This window comes from Amia ocellicauda, chromosome 1, assembly GCF_036373705.1.
Source record: "Amia ocellicauda isolate fAmiCal2 chromosome 1, fAmiCal2.hap1, whole genome shotgun sequence".
Classification (NCBI taxonomy): domain Eukaryota; kingdom Metazoa; phylum Chordata; class Actinopteri; order Amiiformes; family Amiidae; genus Amia; species Amia ocellicauda.
The window spans coordinates 61534976-61556995 of record NC_089850.1 but is presented as its reverse complement, the minus strand read 5'-3'; the positions used below and the strand labels follow the sequence as shown (position 1 = coordinate 61556995).

Sequence of the window (22020 nt, the reverse complement as noted above, 5' to 3'; positions counted from 1 at the left end):
CTCCATCTCCCAATTATTTCACTAATTTACTATCCTGTCTTCCCTCCCCCCCATCTCACTCCCATCACTTACCTCTCTCCATCCCCCATTCCTCTTTCCCTGACCTTTCACTCTCCTTCACCTTTCCTTCTCCCCACCCACACTCACACCAGCTCTCTTTCTGACAGAGCTCGCCAGAGACAGACCAACACACACACACAAACAGAGGCAGAGAGACAGACAGAGACACAAACTGAGACAAGGAAAAATACACACACAGGCAGACAGAGACACACAGAGACAAACGGAGACAGTGAATGTGTATACCCTCTTTATTCAAAAGCAAAAGCACACCAACAAATAACAATTGCACAAAAGACTGACTGACTGTCTGACTTCCTGTCTATCTATCTGTGTTTCCCGTATCGGTTGAAGTGCCGGTACAGGAAGCTAATTCTCTTCTCCAGACTGTGGAGGTCAGAGGTCATCATGCGGTCGCCCACCATCTGCTTCTTCCTGATGCAGCGCTGCAGCTCGTTGCCGCGGAATCCCTTCAGCCAACGGGGGGCCACAATCAGGTCCCGGGGGTGGGCCTTGAAGTCGCCTGGACAGCCGTGGGTGGGGAGGAGTCAACAGAATAGAGAGGGTGAGGAGGATACTACTACTACTTCTACTAATAAAATAATACGATTACAGTTGTCACTACTAATGCTGCCTCTTCGCTTCCTCCTCTCCCTCTCCGCTTGCTCGTAAGCGGTCATTCAACCTATAGATTCCTTCACCCCCTTCCGTCTTTCCCTCTCGCTCCCTCCATCTCTCCACCTCTCCACCTCCCCTCCCTCTCTTACCCAGAATGCCTACGTTGTCGTAGAGCCCGTACACACTGCGCTTCTCATTCCAGCGGTCCGTCTGCTTTGGGAGTGGGATCGCGTGCATCCTCACCCTGCTGCACACCCCTGGGTAATCAATAACCAATCAATAATCAATAACCTCGGATCATGATGATGATAATGACAACGACAACTATTTGTAGTAGTAGTAGTAGTAATAATAATAATAATAATAATAATAAACACTGACACTGCTGCTAAGCCCTTGAGGGGAATCAAGCACAAATAATCAATCAATAACCTATAATCAATATTAAATCATCAATACTGAATGATCTAAATAATGATGATAATACTAAGGATTATGAGAATATCCTGAGCTTACAGCCAACAATGAGATGACCAACAATCAATCAATTTCAGTGATAAGTGATATCATCCTGACCTGACAGCATGCTCTGAGACATCATCAATACCCAATCAATAATCAATACTGATGAATCAATAATGAAAAATAAAAAATAGCTAATTATCAGTAAACAATAAACACGAGGGTGATAATAACATCCTGACCGCATAATCAATCACCAATAACTCATGTTATAATGGGGGATTCAATTTCCCAAACATAGACTGGGAAAGCCCGGTTGGGACGACAGAGGCAGAAATAGAAATGGTTGGGATGGTAAATGACTGCTTTCTAACTCAATTTGTCAGGGAACCAACCAGGGAGAGAGCATGCATTGACTTGATCTTTTCAAATGACCAAGATAGAGTCAGAGGGACACTAGTTAGAGAACCAATGGCAAATTGTGATCACAACATGGTTAGCGTTGAGGCATTCTTTCAAAAAAACAAGGTCCAAGTATAAAACGATGGTCTACAATTTTAGAAAAGAAAACCTTGAAGGTATGAGGCGGCACTTAGAAGAGGTAGACTGGAGCACAATGGATACAGAGTCAGTTGAAAATGGATGGGTATATTTTAAGAATATACTACTACAATTTGTACCAAAACTTGAGGAAATTGAGGACCAGATTGAGGACCAAAAAACATTGGCCAAAATGGTTTAATAGAGGTATGCAAAAAAATATAAAGAGAATGAAAATGTTGTATAGCGCATACAAAAGGGATGGAGACTAAACAAAATACATAGAATATGTTGAGCTGCAAAGAGACCTTAAGAAAGGGATCAGGAAAGCAAAGAGTGAAATAGAAAGAAACATAGTTCTGGAGCTAAAACTAATGCAAAGAGCTTTTTTCAATATTACAACAGCAAGAGGTCAATAAGGGAGGAAGTGAAACAGATAAAGGGCAAAAATTGAGGTATCTTGGAAAACGAACAAGATGTGGCACATGTTTTAAATGAGTATTTCACAGAGGTTTTTACAAAAGAAAAGACAGATAACATGCCACAGGTTGACAATCAGTCCAGTCAAACCCTAAGAGAGATCAGGATAAATGAGGAGGAGGTACTAAAGGGACTAGCAGAATTAAAAACCAACAAATCACCTGGGCCAGATGGGATACTTCCAACAGTACTTAAAGAAATGAGGGAAATTATTTATAGGCCACTAACTCAAATATTCCAAATGACACTTAGAACAGGGGATGTGCCAACTGACTGGAAGACAGCAAATGTCATACCAATCCACAAGAAAGGGGACAAAACTGAGCCAGGAAATTACAGACCAATCAGTCTCACCTGCATCACCTGTAAAATGTTGGACAAAATGATTAGACAGAAAATAGAGGAGCATCTTAATGAAAACCATATTCTTAGAGATAGTCAACATGGGTTTAGACGAGGCAGATCATGTCTTACTAATTTATTATAATTTTTTGAACATGCAACTGCAGCTGTAGATCACGTGAAAGCATATGATATGATATACTTAGATTTCCAAAAAGCTTTTGATAAGGTTCCACACCAAAGACTGATCCTCAAATTGGAAGCTGTAGGCATTCAGGGTAATGTAAGTAGATGGATTATGAACTGGTTGATGTCTAGGAAACAGAGGGTGTCGATTAGAGGAGTCGCTTCTAACTGGGGTGAGGTTGTTAATGGAGTTCCACAGGGATCAGTACTGGGAAGCAATAAAAAAGGCAAACACAATGCTAGGGTATATTGTCAAAAGTGTAGAATTGAGAACAAGGGCAGTGATGTTCAGACTGTACAATGCACTAGTTAGAGCTCATCTGGATACTGTGGACAGTTCTGGGCTCCACACTTCAAGAAAGATATCGCTGCTCTAGAGGCAGTTCAGAGGAGAGCAACCAGACTTATTCCAGGTCTGAAGGGAATGTCCTACTGAGAGACTGAGGACCTGAACCTTTTCACCCTGGAACAGAGGAGACTACGTGGGGACTTGATCCAAGTCTTCAACATCATGAAAGGCATCGACCACATCAAACCAGAGGAGCTTTTCCAGATCAGCAGGGACACACGCACCCGGGACACAAATGGAAATTGGGCTTCAAGGCATTCAAGACAGACAACAGGAGACACTTCTTCACACAGAGAGGCGTCACAATCTGAACAAACTCCACAGCGATGTGGTAGAAGCTGAAAGTTTGGGAACATTCAAAAACAGACTGGATAGGATCCTTGGATCACTTAGTTATTAATGGACACCAAATGAGTACGATGGGGAGAATGGCCTCCTCTCGTTTGTAAACTTTCTTATGTTCAATAATCAGAATAGAAATGACCTCCATACCCACACAGAGAGACAGAGGGAGGGAGGGACAGACACAGAGAGGAAGAGAGAGAGAGATGGAGGGAAAGGGAGGAGAAGGAGGGAGTGACAGAGAGGAAGAGACAGGGAAAGACAGAGGGATGGAGACAAAGAGGGAGGGGAAGGAGGGAGGGAGAGACACAGAGAGAGAGAGAGAGAGAGAGAGAGAGAGAGAGAGGGAGAGGGTGTTCTCTTCCCTACAATTTGCCCAGAGGTTGGGCAGAGTTCACATTATTCATCCTACAATCTGCAAAGGTTAATAAATGAGGGTGCCCAGTTCATGAACAGGGCTGAGATGAGCGGTGTGCTATCCAGTGAAGAGGGGCAGTGGATTTTCCACACAGTCACTGGGCCGGCACTAATAACACACGAGCCCGGAAGCCCTGAATTTGACAGAGTTCATTAACAGCTCAAAATATGCCTGGCACAAAATCACTAAAAGGTCAAAGACCAGGAGGACTTCATGGCATTTTCAGCATATTTATATTTCCTTTCAGACAAAGTATTTTGTGTGGACTCCAGTTTGTCACGTTTCACATGACAAAGCCCTTGATAAACCTGGGGAAGCAACACTCGACTCGCACCACGGTTTCACCAAGATTCCACAGGGTCGCAGATGAGACGCAGGAAACAGGACCTGATGCAGGCTCCTATGGGTTCTCATCAGGATCTCACAGGATGCTGTACAAGAGAGTCACCAGGGCAGGGATAGAGAGACAGGAAGACACACTGAAAAAATGAGAGTAAGACAGTCACAGAGACTCACACACACTCACCTGTGCTTATCTGCCTGCCTGTCTGCAGTGTGGGTTTAAACAGAGACACACCGGCTCTCCACACACTGCCCAGCAACACTGACATCTAACACAAAGAGAGATTAACACAGATTAAACATTCTGACTGACTGGACACTACAGTCCATTAACACTGACTGACTGACTGGACACTACAGCACATTAACACTGACTGACTGGACACTACAGCACATTAACACTGACTGACTGGACACTACAGCACATTAACACTGACTGACTGGACACTACAGCACATTAACACTGACTGACTGGACACTACAGCACATTAACACTGACTGGACACTACAGCACATTAACTTACTCTGCTTCTTTCAACACGAACTTGTCACACTAGACGCGATTTTTCAAACGATAACTACAATCAATGTGATAAAACCTATAATTAAGAGTATCACTCGAAAACGGAGACAATGCGGTATTTATTCGTGACGTTGTTGCCGAAAACCGCATACGTTAATACGCGTAATACAAAAAACAAAACGACAAACATCAATGACACTGTACTCCAAACATGGGGGCCGCCATTTTGTGATATATCCCAGCGTCCCTTTCGGTCTTAAACTCACCTCGACTTACCGTAAAACCTCACAAAATGGAGCCTGTCGGTTTTCTGTCTTAAAAAAAACTATATAAATGGTATTGTTCGAAATGGAGGCGCATTTACACTTTTCTTATTGCACGAATTTCATTTGGTCTGTAGAGGGAAGCAACGCTACGCCACCAAGTGATTCCAGTTAACTCATACAATTATTAGGCTAATGATTCTAAATGTTATTATTCTAGTTATAATAATAACATAACTTCTAATAATATTACTTCTACAACTACTACTAATGTACAGTGTATCAGCACTAGTTTAGCATTACATAACGAGAGTGTACTGGTCTGTACTGGACTGTAAATAGCACAGAGCTTCCCAGACTGGGGAATAAGGTTCTATGTTCTCCATTTTTCCTTTTAGTTTGGAACCCCTGATCTTGCAGACTGTACTGGTCTGTATTGGACTGGATTGCATTAGTGCAGTGTCTGGTCTGTACTGGTTCATGTCAGTTTGTGAGTGCTGACAGTCAGTCAGTGTTATAAACTCAGCAAAAAAAGAAACGTCCTCTCACTTTCAATTGCTTTTATTTTCAGCAAACATAACGTGCAAATATTTGTATGAACATAAGAGATTCAACAACTAAGACATAAACTGAACAAGTTTCACAGACATGTGACTAACAGAAATGGAATAATGTGTCCTAGAACAAATGGGGGGTCAAAATCAATTGTAACAGACAGTATCTGTGTGGCCACCAGCTGCATAGGTACTGCAGTGCATCTCCTCCTCATGGACTGACCCAGATTTGCCAGTTCTTGCTGTGAGATGTTACCCCACTCTTCTGCAAAGGCACTTGCAAGTTCCCGCACATTTCTGGGGGAATGGCCCTACCCTCACCCTCTGATCCAACAGGTCCCAGACGTGCTCAATGGGGTTGAGATCCAGCTCTTCGCTGGCCGTGGCAGAACACTGACATTTCTGTCTTGCAGGAAATCACGTCTAGTGAAGGTGTGATTGTGCCCATAGGCGACACTGTTGCCGGTGATGTCTGTAAGGACCTGCCTTACAACAGGCCTACAAGCCCTCAGTTCAGCCTCTATCAGCCTATTGCTGAGTACTGAGTACTGATGGAGGGATTGTGCGTTCCTGGTGTAACTCGGGTAGCTGTTGTTGCCATCCTTTACCTGTCCCGCAGGTGTGATATTCGGATGGACCGATCCTGTGCAGGTGTTATTACACTGCCACTGCGAGGACGATCAGCTGTCCTTCCTGTCTCCCTGTAGCGCTGTCTTAGGTGTCTCACAGTACGGACATTGCAATTTATTGCCCTGGCCACATCTGCAGTCCTCATGCCTCCTTGCAGCATGCCTAAAGCACGTTCACGCAGATGAGGAGGAAGCCTGGGCATCTTTATTTTGGTGTTTTTCAGTCAGTAGAAAGGTCTCTTTAGTGTCCTAAGTTTTTATAACTGTGACCTTAATTGCCTGCCGTCTGTAAGCTGTTAATGTCTTAACGACCGTTCCACAGGTGCATGTTCATTCATTGTTTATGGTTCATTGAACAAGCATAGAAAACATTGTTTAAACCCATTACAATAAAGATCTGTGAAGTTATTTGGATTTTTATAAAATTATCTTTAAAATACAGTGTCCTGAAAAAGGGACGTTTCTTTTTTTGCTGAGTATATGTCATATTGAATATTGTAATATATGTAATATATATTTCTTAGCTGACAGGAAGTGATGTAATAATGTGCTTATGTCTCATTCACATTGCATAGAAAATATAGGCAGTTACTGGGCTGTGGAAAAATCAGCAATAATGCGGTTTAATAATGTGTGTGTGTGTGTCTCTGTGTGTGACTGTGTCAGTGTGTGTGTGTCTCTCTGTGTACGTCTCAGTGTGTCCCCGTGTCTCTGTGTGCATCTCGATGTCTCTGTGTCCCTCTGTGTCTCCGTGTCTCCTTGTGTGTGTGTGTGTCTCTATGTCTCCGTGTACATCTCCGTATCTCTGTGTATGTGTGTGTCTCTATGTGTGTACATCTCTGTGTTTGTGTATCTCTGTGTCTCCGTGTTTCTGTGTCTATGTATGTGTCTCGGTATACGTCTCTGTCTCTGTGTGTGTGTATATCTTGGTGTCTCTGTGCGTGTGTGTGTGTGTGTGTCAGTATGCTGCAGACCATGTGAGTGGAAAGTCAGTTGGTTAGTGCTGAGCTGTGCTATATTAATAGCAGGAGCCTCAATCTGTGCGTCTGTTTGATTTGGTATCTGTAGTGTGCGTCTCTGAGTTTTTCCATTGACATCAGCTGTCTGCACAGGTCATCAATAACAGTGCGCTGCATGAGCTGTACTGGTCTGTACTGGTGTATAATCTAGAAGACTGTACTGGTCTGTAATCTAGCAGACTGTACTGGTTTGTTTTGGACTGGTTTGCATCAGTGTGGTAGTGCTGTGTCTGGTCTGTACTGGTCTGTGTCAGTTTGTCAGTGCAGTGTCTGGGTGTGTCTTCAGTGCTCAGAGTGTTTGAGTCTGTGTGTGTGTGTTTGTGTGTGTCTCCATATTTCTGTGTGTGTGTCTCCATATTTCTGTGTGTGTGTCTAGGTGTGTCTCTCTGTGTGCGTGTCAGTGTCTCTCTGTATCTCTATGTCTCTGTGTTTGTGTGTGTCTTGGTGTACGTCTTTGTGTCTCTGTGTGTGTGTGTGTGTGTGTGTGTGTACATCTTGGTGTCTCTGTGTCTGTCAGTGTGTGTGTGTCTCTGTGTGCGTCTCCATGTTTCTGTGTGTGTGTGTGTGTGTGTGTGTGTGTCTAGGTGTGTCTCTCTGTGTCTCTGTGTTTCTGTGTCTGTGTGTCTCAGTGTATGTCTCTGTGTCTCTGTGTGTGTGTGTCAGTATGCTGCAGAGCGTGTGAGTGGAAAGTCAGTCGGTTAGTACTGAGCTGCGCTGTATTAATAGCAGGAGCTATTAATGTGTCTGTTTGATTTGGTATCTTTAGTGCTCGTCTCTGGGTTTTTCCATTGACATCAGCTGTCTGCACAGGTCATCAATAACAGTGCGCCTCAATACAGAGCAATAGAGACCAATACAGACAAATACACAACAGTACAGCCCAAGACAGACCAGTACAGTGCTATATAGTCCAGTACAGTCCAATATAGTCTACAGGTCAATAAAGTCCAATACAGTCCAATACAGGCCAGTATAGACCAATAGAGTTCTCTACAGTCCAATACAGTGAAATACAGCCCAGTTCAGTAATTTTTCAGTGTGTCTCCTTGTGTATGTATCTGTATTCATGTGTGTCTCTGTGAATGTGTGTTTGTGTATTTGTGTGTGTGTCTCTGTGTGTTTATGTATCTGTGTGTCTCTGTATCTCTGTGTGCATTTGTGTGTGTCTCTGTGTTTGCATGTATCTCTCTGTGTGTGTATTGGTGTGTGTATCTCTGTGTGTGTGCATGTATCTCTGTGTGTGTATTGGTGTGTGTATATTTGTGTGTGTGCATGTATCTCTGTGTGTGTGTCTCTGTGTGTGTCTCTGTGTGTGTGCATGTATCTCTGTGTGTATTGGTGTGTGTATCTCTGTGTGTGTGCATGTATCTGTGTGTGTGCATATATCTCTGTGTGTGCATGTATCTCTGTGTGTGTATTGGTGTGTGTATCTCTGTGTGTGTGCATGTATCTCTGTGTGTGTATTGGTGTGTATATCTCTGTGTGTGTGCATGTATCTCTGTGTGTGTATCTATGTGTGTGTCTCTGTGTGTGTATTGGTGTGTGCATGTATCTCTGTGTGTGTATTTGTGTGTGTGCATCTGTGTGCGTGTATTTGTGCATGTGTCTATGCATCTCTCTCTCTTTGTCTGTGTGCATTTTTGTGTCTCCAAGTGTGTGTGTTTGTGTGTGTGTGTTTGTCAGTGGTAAACCAGACTGTGTTATATGGGTTAGAGCTGAGTGCTATTTCCTATAGCTATAGTTGTGGCTTTGTGGCTTCTGATATTTACGCAATCAGAGATAGATAGAGAGAGAGAGAGAGAGAGAGAGAGAAGAAGGCGGAGGGGAAGGAGGGAGAGAATGATTAATATCCAAATTTTGATCAGTGGCACATTTATTTTTTTCGGAAAATATGAAATGCATGTTTGTGCACAATACATTCTCATAGGAACAACCAGATCGTGTTGATTTTAAAACACAGACAATTATTGTTACTGCTGGTGTTCTTACCGGTATTATTATGATGATGTTTTTTTAAATAATCATAAGTGCTGTATCTCAATACAGCACTGCAGGCAGATAATACACCCCCCTCCCTCTCTTCTCCTTGTTCATCTTAGGTATTGCAAGGAATAATTCTCTTTTTTTTGGCATTCAACATACTTTGGAACTGCACTGATACAAGACCATTGGACTGGATTGGAATAATAATAATAATAATAATAATAATAATAATAATAATAATAATAATAATAATAGATTCTCATTCTTTCTCAGCCTTCTTTGTCTTTTAGTCAATTCCCCCAAAATATTTTGAAAATATAATGTGAATGACCTAGTTGCTCAGTCTCTCTCTGTCTCTCTCCCCTTCTATCTCTGCCAGTCTCTACCTTTCCCCTCTTTCTACCTCTCTCCCTCCCCCCTTCTTTTTGTCATATGCATATCCCCCCTTTCTTTCTCTCCCCTTTTGAAGGGAAAATATAAAATCTCTTTCTCTCTTGTTTTGAAAGGAAAATATTAAGATGCCCTATCAAATCTCTCTCTCTCTCCCTCTCTCTCTCTCTCTCTCTCCTTCTACACCTCTCTCCCACCCCTAATTGTTTGGTCATATTCAAATTCACACCATTCTTTCTCTCCATCTCGCTGTCTCTCTCTCCTTTCAAATGGAAAATATTAAGATGCCCCCTTCAAATGTGTTCATGTTGGAATCTCTGAGTTGGACAAAGAGCTGCTGAGAGAGAGAAAGAGAGAGAGAGAGAGCAACTACTTTGGCAACACTACGAAACTGTTTGTCATGCCAATAAAGCACCCTTGAATTGAAATTGAATTGAATTGAGAGAGAGATCGACAAAGCAAGGACCCCTGGGCCAAAAGGTTCTGAGGCTCACAGAACTGAGCCCAAGTGAAACCAGTGAGCTTCAGATCCAAGCCACAAACAAACAAATCAACCAAAAAAAAAAAAATGACAACAAAATTACAGAATAAACTTCAATGCTATCAGGCCCTAAATAGAGCCATCAATACCTAAATAAATAGGCTGTGCCGTCACTATGAAACAGAATCTCACTTCCTGTTGTCCTGCTCAAAATACAGAGAAATACGGGCCAAACATTTGAAATCATGACACAAGAGTTGAAACTCCTTCCAGATCACATTCAATTATCTGTCTTATAGCGGGAGAGGAAGAGCGCACCGCACCCCTAGCAGCCAAATGTTTTTGAGCCTGCTACAGGACACCCTGCAGCACCTTCTCACAGCCCAAGGGACAGTGTGGACACCCTGCAACACCCTGTGTCTCTGGGGATGGAGGGGGGGGCTGTCTATAGGACAGTTCCAGTTGTTGGGGTTCTGTTAATGGAGCTGTGGAGGATTATAGACTTTTCTGTTGTTGTTCTTGTTTATATTCATTAACAACAGTGGAGAGAGACACTAATGTTCAGTGATTTTAGTTTCTGTTTCTGTTTCTTCATCCTTATTTATACACTATGATTTTGTACTGTATTGCTCTGTGTTATCCCTGTGCTGTAATGCGTTTTGAAAGTTTTGGTAACACCAGAGCACTCTGGTGAAGCTAATAAAGATAATTTGAGTTTGAATTTGAATTTGAATTTTAGAGAGAGGGAGAGACTGAGAGAGAGAGAGAGAGATTAATTTGAATATGACAAAACAATTAGGTGTGGGAGAAAAGAGATCTGAAGGGGCATCATAAGATTTTCCACTTGACAGAAGAGAGAGATAGAGAGGGGTGGGAGGGGGATGGAGGGGACAGAAGGGGATGCCTAAGAGAGGGTGGGAGGAGAGATAAAGAAAGAGGAAGAGCTCTTCAGATAAAGAAAGAGAAAGAGTATATACCTGTACTACACTGTACTGTATATTTACACCTGTACTACACTGTACTATATATACACACCTGTAATAGACACTGTACTGTAATTATACACCTGTCAAACACACACATAAACACAGAAACAGAGACACACATAAATGCATGCATACAGACACACAGACCAACACACACACACACACACACACACACACACAGATGCTGACAGACACAGAGAGACACAGAGACACACAGAGCGGCACAGACAGACAGAGACACACGCACACAGACACAAACAAGCGTAGCTGACCGAAATTTAGGAAAATTACATGGCCTGTAAACACACTTCTGAGTCAAAGTGAGTCTGGGTTAGTTTCCACACAGTGAGTGACAAACAGTGTACAAAGAATGAGAGAGAGGTAAAGAGGGAGGGAGGGAGAGAGCGAGAGAGAAAGAGAGAGAGGGAGCTAGGAAACATCACCCTAGACACACTACACCTACCTGGGCATGACAATCTGTGTCAGATCACATTACCTTGGAAGTGAATGCATTAAAAGAAATAGCAGAAAGAGTCAGTCAGCAGGATTGCAGAAAATGGGATGAACAGCTAATAGAAACCCTGCATGCAGAACTGTACAGAAGAACAGGACAAGGACAACAGAAACCCCAGACCAGGCTGCTGGGCAGGCTCAGGCCCCACTGTCACCACAGACAGAGCAGAGCCTCGGTCTCTGGACACATGTGAGGAGCAGTGACCCAGACTCTGCCCCGCCCCAAGCTCAGCCCAGAAAAGAGTCCCTCAGCCAGCCGGTCCTGCAGCCCCGGCCCTCACCTCTGACGCAGAGCAGCTGCAGGTCAGCACTGCCAGCCTGCCTCAGAGTCGACCAGCAGTAAACCACAACAGAGACTCCTGTCTGGAGCAGCGGGACAGGGAGACTGAAGTACAGAACAAACTGGACCGCTGTCGGGCCCTAAACAGAGAGTCCACCCTGGCAGAGTTTCTTCACTGTAAGAGACATGGAGCAGAGACAGATCCTGACCAAGTACCGGCTCAGTGACCACAGCCTAGTAACACACCAGCTACCATCGCCTCTATACCCCAGTTGAGGATAAGCTTTAAGCATGATTATGCACATAATTTCAGAATCAAAACCATCAGGAAAATCATACTTTCTAGTAACATCACAGCTGTATGTGTCCCATTATCAAGACAACATCCCTGGTCCAGCATGGCGTACCATATCCTGCCATTATACATGATACAGATATACCAAGCCATTTTTAACTTCCCCAATATCTGTAATAGTTGACACATTCCAGTACACATCTTCAGCATTGAAATACGTCAATATCCAGTCCTGAACATTGGCAATGATTGGCACATTAACCCATTGTACATTATTGAGCAAAGTCTTATATGTCGGTGTATACACAAGTCCACGCATCGGCTCGTCGTGTAGTGTAGGACATTGCACTGGGAAACTGGATGTTTCCTTTTCCTCCAGTGTCATTGTCAAAAACAAAGTAATGTTCAAATAATCACACTGTCCATTTTACATGGTAGTGTAGACTGAGGACAGTGTGCGATGTGAAGCAAATGTTCAATTTCTAATACATGTGACAGCTCTCTATAAATTTGTGAAGTGAAATTAGTTCCTGTCACTTTCCAAAGTGTTTGGAAGTCCCCATCTACAATAGACTTCTTCCGATAGGACTTCAGCAGTGGCTTTGGCTGTATCTGATTTAATTGGAAAGGCTCTGACCCACTTTGTGACAGTGTCTATCACTACAAGAATGTACCTGTATCCTCCTTTTGAGGAGGGCAGGGGGCCTACATTATCAATTTGTAAATTAATCCAAGGTCCTTCACACAGACAAGTAGACCACAGTCTTTTTTAGCCACAGCATCCAGATTAATATGTGCACAAGTCAAGCAATTTAGGCAGTGTGTCTCAATGTCTTATATCATGTTTGGCCACCAAAAAGTACTACAAAGCCTACCCCATCTTTTGTATGCCCAAATGACCTCCTGCATTATGGGCCACATACAAAAGATCAGACCTGAGAGTGTTAGGGACAACCCACAACACTTCCCCGGTCCCCGTGGTGTATGCCAAAATATCCTCAGCTAATGCCAAAGTCTTAAAACCATGGCAGGGGTCAGGCAACTGGTCCTGTTGTTGAATGCTTTTCTTTACATGAGTCAAAACTGGATCCAAAGCCTGTGCTGACTGTACATTCAAAGGGGGTTGTGCAGCTGCAGTTACAGCACACACACTCAACTGTGGGAGTGACACACCTCGCCAATTGTGTGCAATCTATTTAAAACAAAAAAACTTCTCAGAAATTCTGCTTTACTTCTGATCTCTCTTCACTTACTGTAAACCTTCTTCCATACCCCCATCCCTCTGTCACAAAGTGGTAAGAGCCACACTTAACTCACCCAATGCTTATTTCAACTCCCTCGTCATCTGTCTACTTAAAAATGTACTTATGAGCCCTCTGATCTCCCTACACCGTCCAAACTTTTTGTCTGAAGACATCTTCTGAAATCGGACTTTTCAGAAACCTGCATCTGTGTATGGGGGAAGGCTCTGCTTCACAACAATGGGGGTTCCTTCATTTTTCTGTGTCAGACTCTGCACTGTCAGATTATAGAACACAGCTAACTGCCCTGGCTTCTCGAAAACCTCTACTGGATCCCCATCAGCTGTTTCAGTAGACCTCAGGGGAGTAGTCATGGTCATGGTGGTCTGTACAGGATCACCCCCCCACCACAGCTGGGGCCATCTGTACTCACAGACTGACAGACACATTGATCTGAGTCCTGGGCCTGTCTGTCTGTCTGTGCTTCGGCAACACTGATGGAACTTAGCCATGTCAATAAAGCTTTGCTGTTTTTTAAATTGAATTGAATTAAATAGAATTGAGAGCAAGATAGGGAGAGACGGAGGGAGAGATTGAGTCAGCACTCGCTCTCTCTTACGTAAACTCGTTATCACAACATACTCCTTACTGGAAGACCGGCTAATTAATTCGCTGACAAGCTTTCTGACAACGTGGCTGTTAATTATAGTAATGAGGTTTCCAGGTCTCTTTGTCTGTCTGTCTGTCTGTCTGTCTCTCTATCTCTGTCCACCTTTCTCTCCTTGTATCTCTCTCTCTGTATCTCTATTGCTCTCTCTACAGGTCTCCCTCCCTGTCTTTGCTCTGTCTCTCTCTCTCTCCCTCTCAGTCTCTGTTGATTTTTCTCTGTTTCACTGTCTGTCTCTCTTTCCCCATATTATATAAAGTACCAATACAATATATTCTAGAGTGATCCATGAAGCCCCAGCCCCCCAGCCTGCAGCTGTCAGTCACTCAGTCACTCAGCTGTCAATCACTGTCACCCAGCTGTCAATCACTCAGTCACTCAGCTGTCAATCACTCAGTCACCCAGCTGTCAATCACTGTCGCTCAGTTGTCAATCACTCAGTCACCCCGCTGTCAATCACTCAGTCACCCAGCTGTCAATCACTCAGTCACTCAGCTGTCAATCACTGTCACTCAGCTGTCAGTCACTTAGTCACTCAGCTGTCAATCACTCAGTGACTCGGGTGTCAATCACTCAGTGACTCCGCTGTCAATCACTCAGTCACTCAGCTGTCAATCACTGTAACTCAGCTGTCAGTCACTTAGTCACTCAGCTGTCAATCACTCAGTTACTCAGCTGTCAATCACTGTCACTCAGCTGTCTCCGTGTTTTTGTCTCGAGCTCTGCGGTGCAGCGCGAGTTTCCGACTGGCGTCACGAGCGCCGCTTCTCAAGAACATCAAAGGCGCCGGCGGGGATTCTCGGTTCACACGTGACGCAGATAGAGAGAAACAGAGAAACAGAGAGAGAGAGAGAGAGAGAGAGAGAGAGAGAGAGAGAGAGAGAGAGACCGACCAGCCCGCCCGCCCTCATAGGGAGTCCCGTATTACCGCCTCCGTTCAAAAAGTCGCTGAGACGCGCAGAGTAGACAGAGAGAGACGCCAGAGAGAAATAAAGAACAGATAACACGATCAACAGATAGAAAGAAAGACAATAATAGCGGACTGTAAAATAACAACATTGGAAATTTAAACATTTCATCAGCGGCGGAGATAAAGACACGCAGAGAGACAGCGCGCAAAGAGCTAGACAAGAAGAGACAAGACAGACAGACAGACCGACAGGGCGAGGGACAGAGACAAAGCGACGCGAAAAGTGACAGAATAAGGAATAAAGAAGGGAAATCACAGAACGAAAGAACAGGAACGGGGGCAGACAAGACACTAGGGAAGGAACAGACGGAAAGGAGAGAGCAGAGCAGAGGCAGGCAGAGCGACACAGAGAGACAGGTGGACAGGGGGAGAGAGACCAAGAGACAGACAGACAGCCTGTCAGAGATGTCCCGGACGATTCTTCTGCTGTTGGGAGCCGCTCTGTGGGCTACAGGTGCGAGACCGCCATTATTATTAGTAGTAGTAGTAGTATTAGTATTAGTATTATTGGTATTGTGTTTAGTCCATTATTATGTATTATTTGTGTACTGGTCAGTAGTGTCTAGGGTTTCATACATGGGATGGCAAAGGGAGGGCAAGAGCAAAATATGGGGTGGCACGACCAGCTGGTTGCGTATAGGACATTCACTGGAAATGCGATTTACGCTGCCACTCAAATTACTCTGGAACAATGATAACTAAATCAAACAGTATGTTCGGTTCAGTTCGATACAGCCTCACTTACAGCGCTCTAATTTGAGATTTAGAAAATGCAAGACATTGTATTTATCCAAGACACAAACTTTATTGAAAATAAATCATTTGCACATTAACTTGTATTTAAAATGGCAAACAAACATGTCAGACAGGTAACAACAGTAGCAAGCTAGCGAACTAAACCCCGCAATCAGGCTAAGCCAAATCAAAATCAATTAGACCTATGCTGATGAAGTTGTAGTGTTGTTTGTCATAGTTCATTTTCCAACTGGTTTTTGCTATCTGACGAAAAACACCAACTGAATATATTGTTTCATAAAGAAACTTAATATCCCCTCCCTCTTCGTCTTGTGTTACTCTGTCTCATCTAGTGAGCATGTAAAGCCAAATAAATGTATCATAAATTAATTGAAATATTATCTACCATAAAACAACAACACGAGTGGAAACGGATCTATGATTGTTACAGCATTTTGGACTAATTTTCACCGAAGTAGATTTACATTAGCAATGTATAAGACACGCACAGGCAGATCTGTACAGCATCCTTATTGACACTTATGGCATGTTAATGATGTTGCTTTTGCATCATATAGCCTTATTTGCTTAAATGAGCTATAGCAGCACTTACTTAATGATAACCTCGATCAGTAGGCTGACGAAAGAGCCGTTCAAATTGTCTCATAAAGCTAGCAAGTTACTTTGCATAAATATCCTGCAAGTTAACTGTCTGGGTAGTTATCTTGGGGAGTCACGTTGTGAATACAGTACAATTCAAGTACAGTTAACCCTTTGCAGACGGCCCTTTCTAATTTCGTTCAAATTCGTACGATGACAGAATTGTTGATTGCACAGTGACAAGAATGCTAATTTATTTCAAATGACTATCAAATCCTTCTTCAGACTTCAGACAAAACTATTCCTACCAGTTTCCCAATCTACAGTTATTCTCATTCAAAGCCGACACACTACTGGTGTAGGGCTTATTAACCAATACAAATATGCTTTATTAAAACCCTACAATTAAAAGCATGTTTGAAAGCTTTGGTGGATTTGAATATCCATGGCTTCAGTTAGTGTCTATTCTCATCTAGATTACAATATACTTTGGCATTGAAGCACACTTTTACTGAAAAGTTAATTAAATTATTTTTAATAATTCACAATAGTAACCAAAATTAAGAAATTACGGTAAATGGTTACTGAAGATGTTCACAGAGCAAGTGTGTGAGCGAATCGCAATTTCACAATCGGATTGATAGCCGGGAATTTATACGTGGGTTCCTGTCTCATTAAGATGTATAATAATTTAAATATACTACAAATAAATTCGAATCAATAGCAATGAGTAAATGAACAAGGTCTTTGAACATGGCTGGGGTGGCAAGTGGGGTGGCAGAGCTCATTTCAAGGTTGGCAGCTGCCACCCCATGCCACCCATATGGACACGCCCCTGTGCTGACCACACTGACTGGTCTGTGCTGACAGGTGCCGAGAGCGAGGAGGTGGAGGTGTACGTGTCTCCGGGGGCAACAGTTATTCTGCCCTGTCACTCCACCCCCCCGCCCCGCACCCCCCTCACCATCCACTGGACAAAGAGGAAGAACATGTGAGTCTCTCTCTCTGTGTCTCTCCGTCAGTGTTAATGTGCTATAGTGTTCAGTCAGTGTTAATGTGCTGATGTGTCCAGTCAGTCAGTGTTAATGTCCTGTAGTGTCCAGTCAGTCAGTCAGTGTTAATGGACTGTATTAACCCTCTTTCTCTCCCTTCCAATCTCTCTCTCTCTCTCAGGACGGACAGCACAGTGTGGAGGATGGAGAGGAGTGGGATGGAGTTTCGGGGGTCGGGCGAGGGTAAAAGGTCGCATTGCCCCCACTCCGGCTTCCCCGAGGGTGACTTCAGCCTGCGGATAGAGAAAGTGAGGGAGCACGATGAAGGAGTGTACCTGTGCCGAGTGAGAGGAGGATTTGTGAGTGTGGACCGCACAGTGCTGCTCCGAGTCATAGCTGGTGAGAGAGGAGTCTGTATGTCTCTACGTCTCTGTCTCTCTCTCTGTCTCTGTCTGTCTATCTCTGTTTCTGTCTCTATCTCTCTCCCTCTGTCAGTGTTAATATGCTGCAGTATTCAGTCAATCAGTCAGTGTATTAACCCTCTCTCTCTCTCTCTCTCTCTCTCTCTCTCTCTCTCTCTCGTCAGTTTTGGCCTCTCCCTCTGTCCCTGTGGAGGGATCGCCTGTGTCTCTGAGTTGCAGTGTCACTCCATGGCCACAGGGGGCTAAAGTGAGCTGGCACGTTAACAATCGTCCCCTCCCACTCAGCCGCCCAGGGTCAAAGGTCACCCGGGAGGGGCGGAGCCTGGAGCTGGTCGCTGTAGTGCCTGAGGAGAGAGGGAGCGTGTTCTCCTGTGTGGTGCACCACCACGGAGACACAGGGACAGCTTCGCACACGCTGGCAGTCAGAGGTCAGTGGGCATTGGATTTAATTGATTAATTGATTATTGGTTGTTGATTGATTGGACTGTGGTCTCTGTGTTATTAGTCTGATTTTTATTAAGGTTTTTACAGTACAGACTATTACAGCACGTTCTTATACAGTACAGTGTGATACAGGATAGCGTAATCTAATCCAACACACTACATTGCAGTAACATTGACTCCCTGTGACAGACTGTCTGCATTATGTTGTTGCGTGTCAGGAATCATGTCCCCCGCGAGAGACAGCACCGTGTTCGTGGCTGTGGGGGCGGCTGTGTCCCTGCCCTGCGTCTTCACCGAGGCGCTGTCCGCGCAGCAGAGCGGCTGGGAGAGGGAGACAGAGGGGGCAGTCTCTCCTGTCCTCCGCCCCTCCTCCCTCGCTCCCTTCTCCTCCCAGGACGTGTCTCTCCAGCTGGCGGTGGCGGAGGAGAGGGATGCCGGGATGTACCGGTGCTACGGACAAGTGGAGGGGAAGAGGGTGGAGAGGAGGGTGCGGCTGGTCACTGCCAAAGGTGAGGAAAAGAAGGAGGGAGAGGAGAAGGGAGAAGGGGAAGAGCGAATGAGTGAGAGAGAAAGAGAGGGGGAGGGAGGCAGACAAAGTGATGGAGGAGGGAGAGAAAAGAGAGCGTGTGACAGTCAGAGCATGTATTTAACCAATATGTCTTTTCTCTCCCTGTAGTCTCGGTGACGACCTTCCCCCTCACCCTGACCTGTGAGCTCAGCAACAACACGGGGGTGCAGAGATACGAGTGGAGCCACGTGATCTTTGACTCCAACGGGACCCGGCTGGTGACCCCGCTGACCTCCGGTCCCAGTAACAGCTTCCTGGTCACAGGGAGGTCACAGGAAGTGACAACCGGGGAATTCCTGTGCGAGTTCTATGGGGCAGAGGGAATTCTGGGAAATGCCAGCTTCTATGTTCCCATTGTGGGTAAGTAACAAAACTGATAATAATACTGATACTACTACTACTACTACTAACGATCCACAAATACTACAACTAATAATTAATTAACATAATGCTACTACAACCAATAATAAAATATAATAATATTAAATCTTATACTACAACTACTGCTGCTCTTACTACTAATACTTCACAAGCGCGCCGCCTCTGTTTCTCCACTGACCTCTTGACCTCTTGACCCCTTCAGGTCATCAGGAGGGGGCGCCAGAGGCAGGGGGGTCATCTGGGCACATCGCCATGGTGACGACCATGAGCGTCCTGTTTGTGGTGCTGCTGCTGATCACAGGGAAGATGTACAGGAACCACCGCAGGGTGAGTGTGTGAGTGACAGTGTGCGGCACTGTGTGTGAGTCTCAGCCAGTGTTAATGTGCTGTAGTGTCCAGCCAGTGTTAATGTGCTGTAGTGTCCAGTCAGTGTTAATGTGCTGTAGTGTCCAGTCAGTCAGTGTTAATGTACTGTAGTGTCCAGTCAGTCAGTCAGTGTTAATGTGCTGTAGTGTCCAGTCAGTGTTAATGTGCTGTAGTGTCCAGTCAGTCAGTCAGTGTTAATGTGCTGTAGTGTCCAGTCAGTCAGTGTTAATGTACTGTAGTGTCCAGTCAGTCAGTCAGTGTTAATGTGCTGTAGTGTCCAGTCAGTGTTAATGTGCTGTAGTGTCCAGTCAGTCAGTCAGTGTTAATGTGCTGTAGTGTCCAGTCAGTCAGTGTTAATGTGCTGTAGTGTCCAGTCAGTGTTAATGTGCTGTAGTGTCCAGTCAGTCAGTCAGTGTTAATGTGCTGTAGTGTCCAGTCAGTCAGTGTTAATGTGCTGTAGTGTCCAGTCAGTCAGTCAGTGTTAATGTACTGTAGTGTCCAGTCAGTCAGTCAGTGTTAATGTGCTGTAGTGTCCAGTCAGTGTTAATGTGCTGTAGTGTCCAGTCAGTGTTAATGTGCTGTAGTGTCCAGTCAGTCAGTGTTAATGTGCTGTAGTGTCCAGTCAGTGATAATGTGCTGTAGTGTCCAGTCAGTCACTGTTAATGTGCTGTAGTGTCCAGTCAGTCAGTCAGTGTTAATGTGCTGTAGTGTCCAGTCAGTCAGTGTTAATGTGCTGTAGTGTCCAGTCAGTGTTATTGTGCTGTAGTGTCCAGTCAGTCACTGTTAATGTGCTGTAGTGTCCAGTCAGTCAGTCAGTGTTAATGTGCTGTAGTGTCCAGTCAGTCAGTGTTAATGTGCTGTAGTGTCCAGTCAGTGTTATTGTGCTGTAGTGTCCAGTCAGTTAGTAAGTGTTAATGTGCTGTAGTGTCCAGTCAGTCAGTGTAAATGTGCTGTAGTGTCCAGTCAGTCAGTGTTAATGTGCTGTAGTGTCCAGTCAGTCAGTGTAAATGTGCTGTGGTGTCCAGTCAGTCAGCATTAATGTGCTGTATTGTGCAGTCAGTCAGTGTTAATGTGCTGCAGTGTCCAGTCAGTCAGTGTTAATGTGCTGTAGTGTCCAGTCAGTCAGTCAGTGTTAATGTGCTGTAGTGTCCAGTCAGTCAGTGTTAATGTGCTGTAGTGTCCAGTCAGTCAGTCAGTGTTAATGTACTGTAGTGTCCAGTCAGTAAGTCAGTGTTAATGTGCTGTAGTGTCCAGTCAGTCAGTGTTAATGTGCTGTAGTGTCCAGTCAGTCAGTCAGTGTTAATGCACTGTAGTGTCCAGTCAGTCAGTCAGTGTTAATGTGCTGTAGTGTCCAGTCAGTCAGTCAGTGTTAATGTGCTGTAGTGTCCAGTCAGTCAGTGTTAATGTGCTGTAGTGTCCAGTCAGTCAGTGTTAATGTGCTGTAGTGTCCAGTCAGTCAGTCAGTGTTAATGTACTGTAGTGTCCAGTCAGTAAGTCAGTGTTAATGTGCTGTAGTGTCCAGTCAGTCAGTGTTAATGTGCTGTAGTGTCCAGTCAGTCAGTCAGTGTTAATGTGCTGTAGTGTCCAGTCAGTCAGTGTTAATGTGCTGTAGTGTCCAGTCAGTCAGTGTTAATGTGCTGTAGTGTCCAGTCAGTCAGTCAGTGTTAATGTGCTGTAGTGTCCAGTCAGTCAGTTTGTCTATAGTGTTTTATCTCCCTCTCTCTCTCTCTCTCTCTCTCTCTCTGTCTCTCTTTTTGCAGCGAGTGATGATCCTGCAGTACCCAGCATTAGAGACAGTCATTCACTCCTCATTCCCTCGCTCCTCCCCTACGAGGGAAGACAGGAAGAAAGTGACAGAAGCTGCAGCCTGCGCAGACGTTTAACTCCCCTCTCCCTCCTTCTCCTGGCCATCGTCTTGCCAATTGTGGGGTTTCTGTTGGCACACTGTTGGCAAAATTCCCCAATGCAACATAGCATCTAAAAAGATTCAAAATATCAAGTTTTGGTCTGCTATACTTTTGACTGGCACACTGTTGGCACACACAACATACCGTTGGCAGAAAGTTGGCTCAGTGGAAATTACCCCCACACCATAAAAAACAGCAGAAAATTATCACAGCTTCTAACTGTAGCATTTCCGTTGCAGACCACTGGCAGCCTTGGCAGACAGGCAACAATAATAATAATACTTTTATTTTTTAATATTATCACAATATTTTTTTCTTCTGGAAATCGTAAAATTTGTATTGAAAAAATATCCTTTTATATTACATTTGTGTTTTACACATTAAGAGGCACAATCAATGTTTTTCATTTCTAACTCTAACTGTTTCTAACTGCCATTTGGACTTGACAATGAATTATCTTCCTGTCTTCCTGTCTGTTGAATCATTATTATTATTATTATTATTATTATTATTATTATTATTATTATTATTATTATTATTAATGTTCTTGCGTGTGTAATACCTGTATATATTAATGGCTCTTTTTGTTTCATTTGTGTTATTAATAAAAATCTGCGTTGAATAACCTGTTTTCAAAAATATTAAATCGCTTTTGGTTGGTCAGACTAGACT

The 22020-nt window shown here is 44.1% G+C and overlaps 2 protein-coding genes across 2 annotated transcripts; one reads left to right on the top strand and one right to left on the bottom strand.

Moving 5' to 3' along the window:
* Window positions 1-296: 296 nt before the first annotated feature.
* Window positions 297-4898, bottom strand: mrpl51 (mitochondrial ribosomal protein L51). Its single transcript, XM_066712368.1, has 4 exons — window positions 4664-4898; window positions 4324-4408; window positions 828-935; window positions 297-583 (listed from the first exon to the last, which is right to left on the bottom strand). The coding sequence occupies exons 2-4, from the start codon at window positions 4406-4408 to the stop codon at window positions 387-389; spliced, it is 390 nt and encodes a 129-aa protein (XP_066568465.1). The 5' UTR covers window positions 4664-4898; the 3' UTR covers window positions 297-386.
* Window positions 4899-14869: 9971 nt separating this feature from the next.
* On the top strand, window positions 14870-22009 carry lag3 (lymphocyte activating 3). Its single transcript, XM_066712366.1, has 8 exons — window positions 14870-15387; window positions 17139-17259; window positions 17442-17659; window positions 17847-18110; window positions 18345-18635; window positions 18803-19054; window positions 19278-19402; window positions 21202-22009. The coding sequence occupies exons 1-8, from the start codon at window positions 15339-15341 to the stop codon at window positions 21322-21324; spliced, it is 1443 nt and encodes a 480-aa protein (XP_066568463.1). The 5' UTR covers window positions 14870-15338; the 3' UTR covers window positions 21325-22009.
* Window positions 22010-22020: the final 11 nt, after the last annotated feature.

Excerpts from the sequence above, each read along its gene's own strand:
- lag3 (XM_066712366.1), top strand. The coding sequence starts at position 15,339 with ATGTCCCGGACGATTCTTCTGCTGTTGGGAGCCGCTCTGTGGGCTACA. Across the intron at positions 17,260-17,441 it reads TGGACAAAGAGGAAGAACAT|GACGGACAGCACAGTGTGGA; the intron begins GTGAGTCTCTCT and ends TCTCTCTCTCAG. Across the intron at positions 18,111-18,344 it reads GCACACGCTGGCAGTCAGAG|GAATCATGTCCCCCGCGAGA; the intron begins GTCAGTGGGCAT and ends GTTGCGTGTCAG.
- mrpl51 (XM_066712368.1), bottom strand. The coding sequence starts at position 4,408 with ATGTCAGTGTTGCTGGGCAGTGTGTGGAGAGCCGGTGTGTCTCTGTTT. Across the intron at positions 936-4,323 it reads AGGCAGGCAGATAAGCACAG|GGGTGTGCAGCAGGGTGAGG; the intron begins GTGAGTGTGTGT and ends TTGATTACCCAG. Across the intron at positions 584-827 it reads CGACAACGTAGGCATTCTGG|GCGACTTCAAGGCCCACCCC; the intron begins GTAAGAGAGGGA and ends ACGGCTGTCCAG.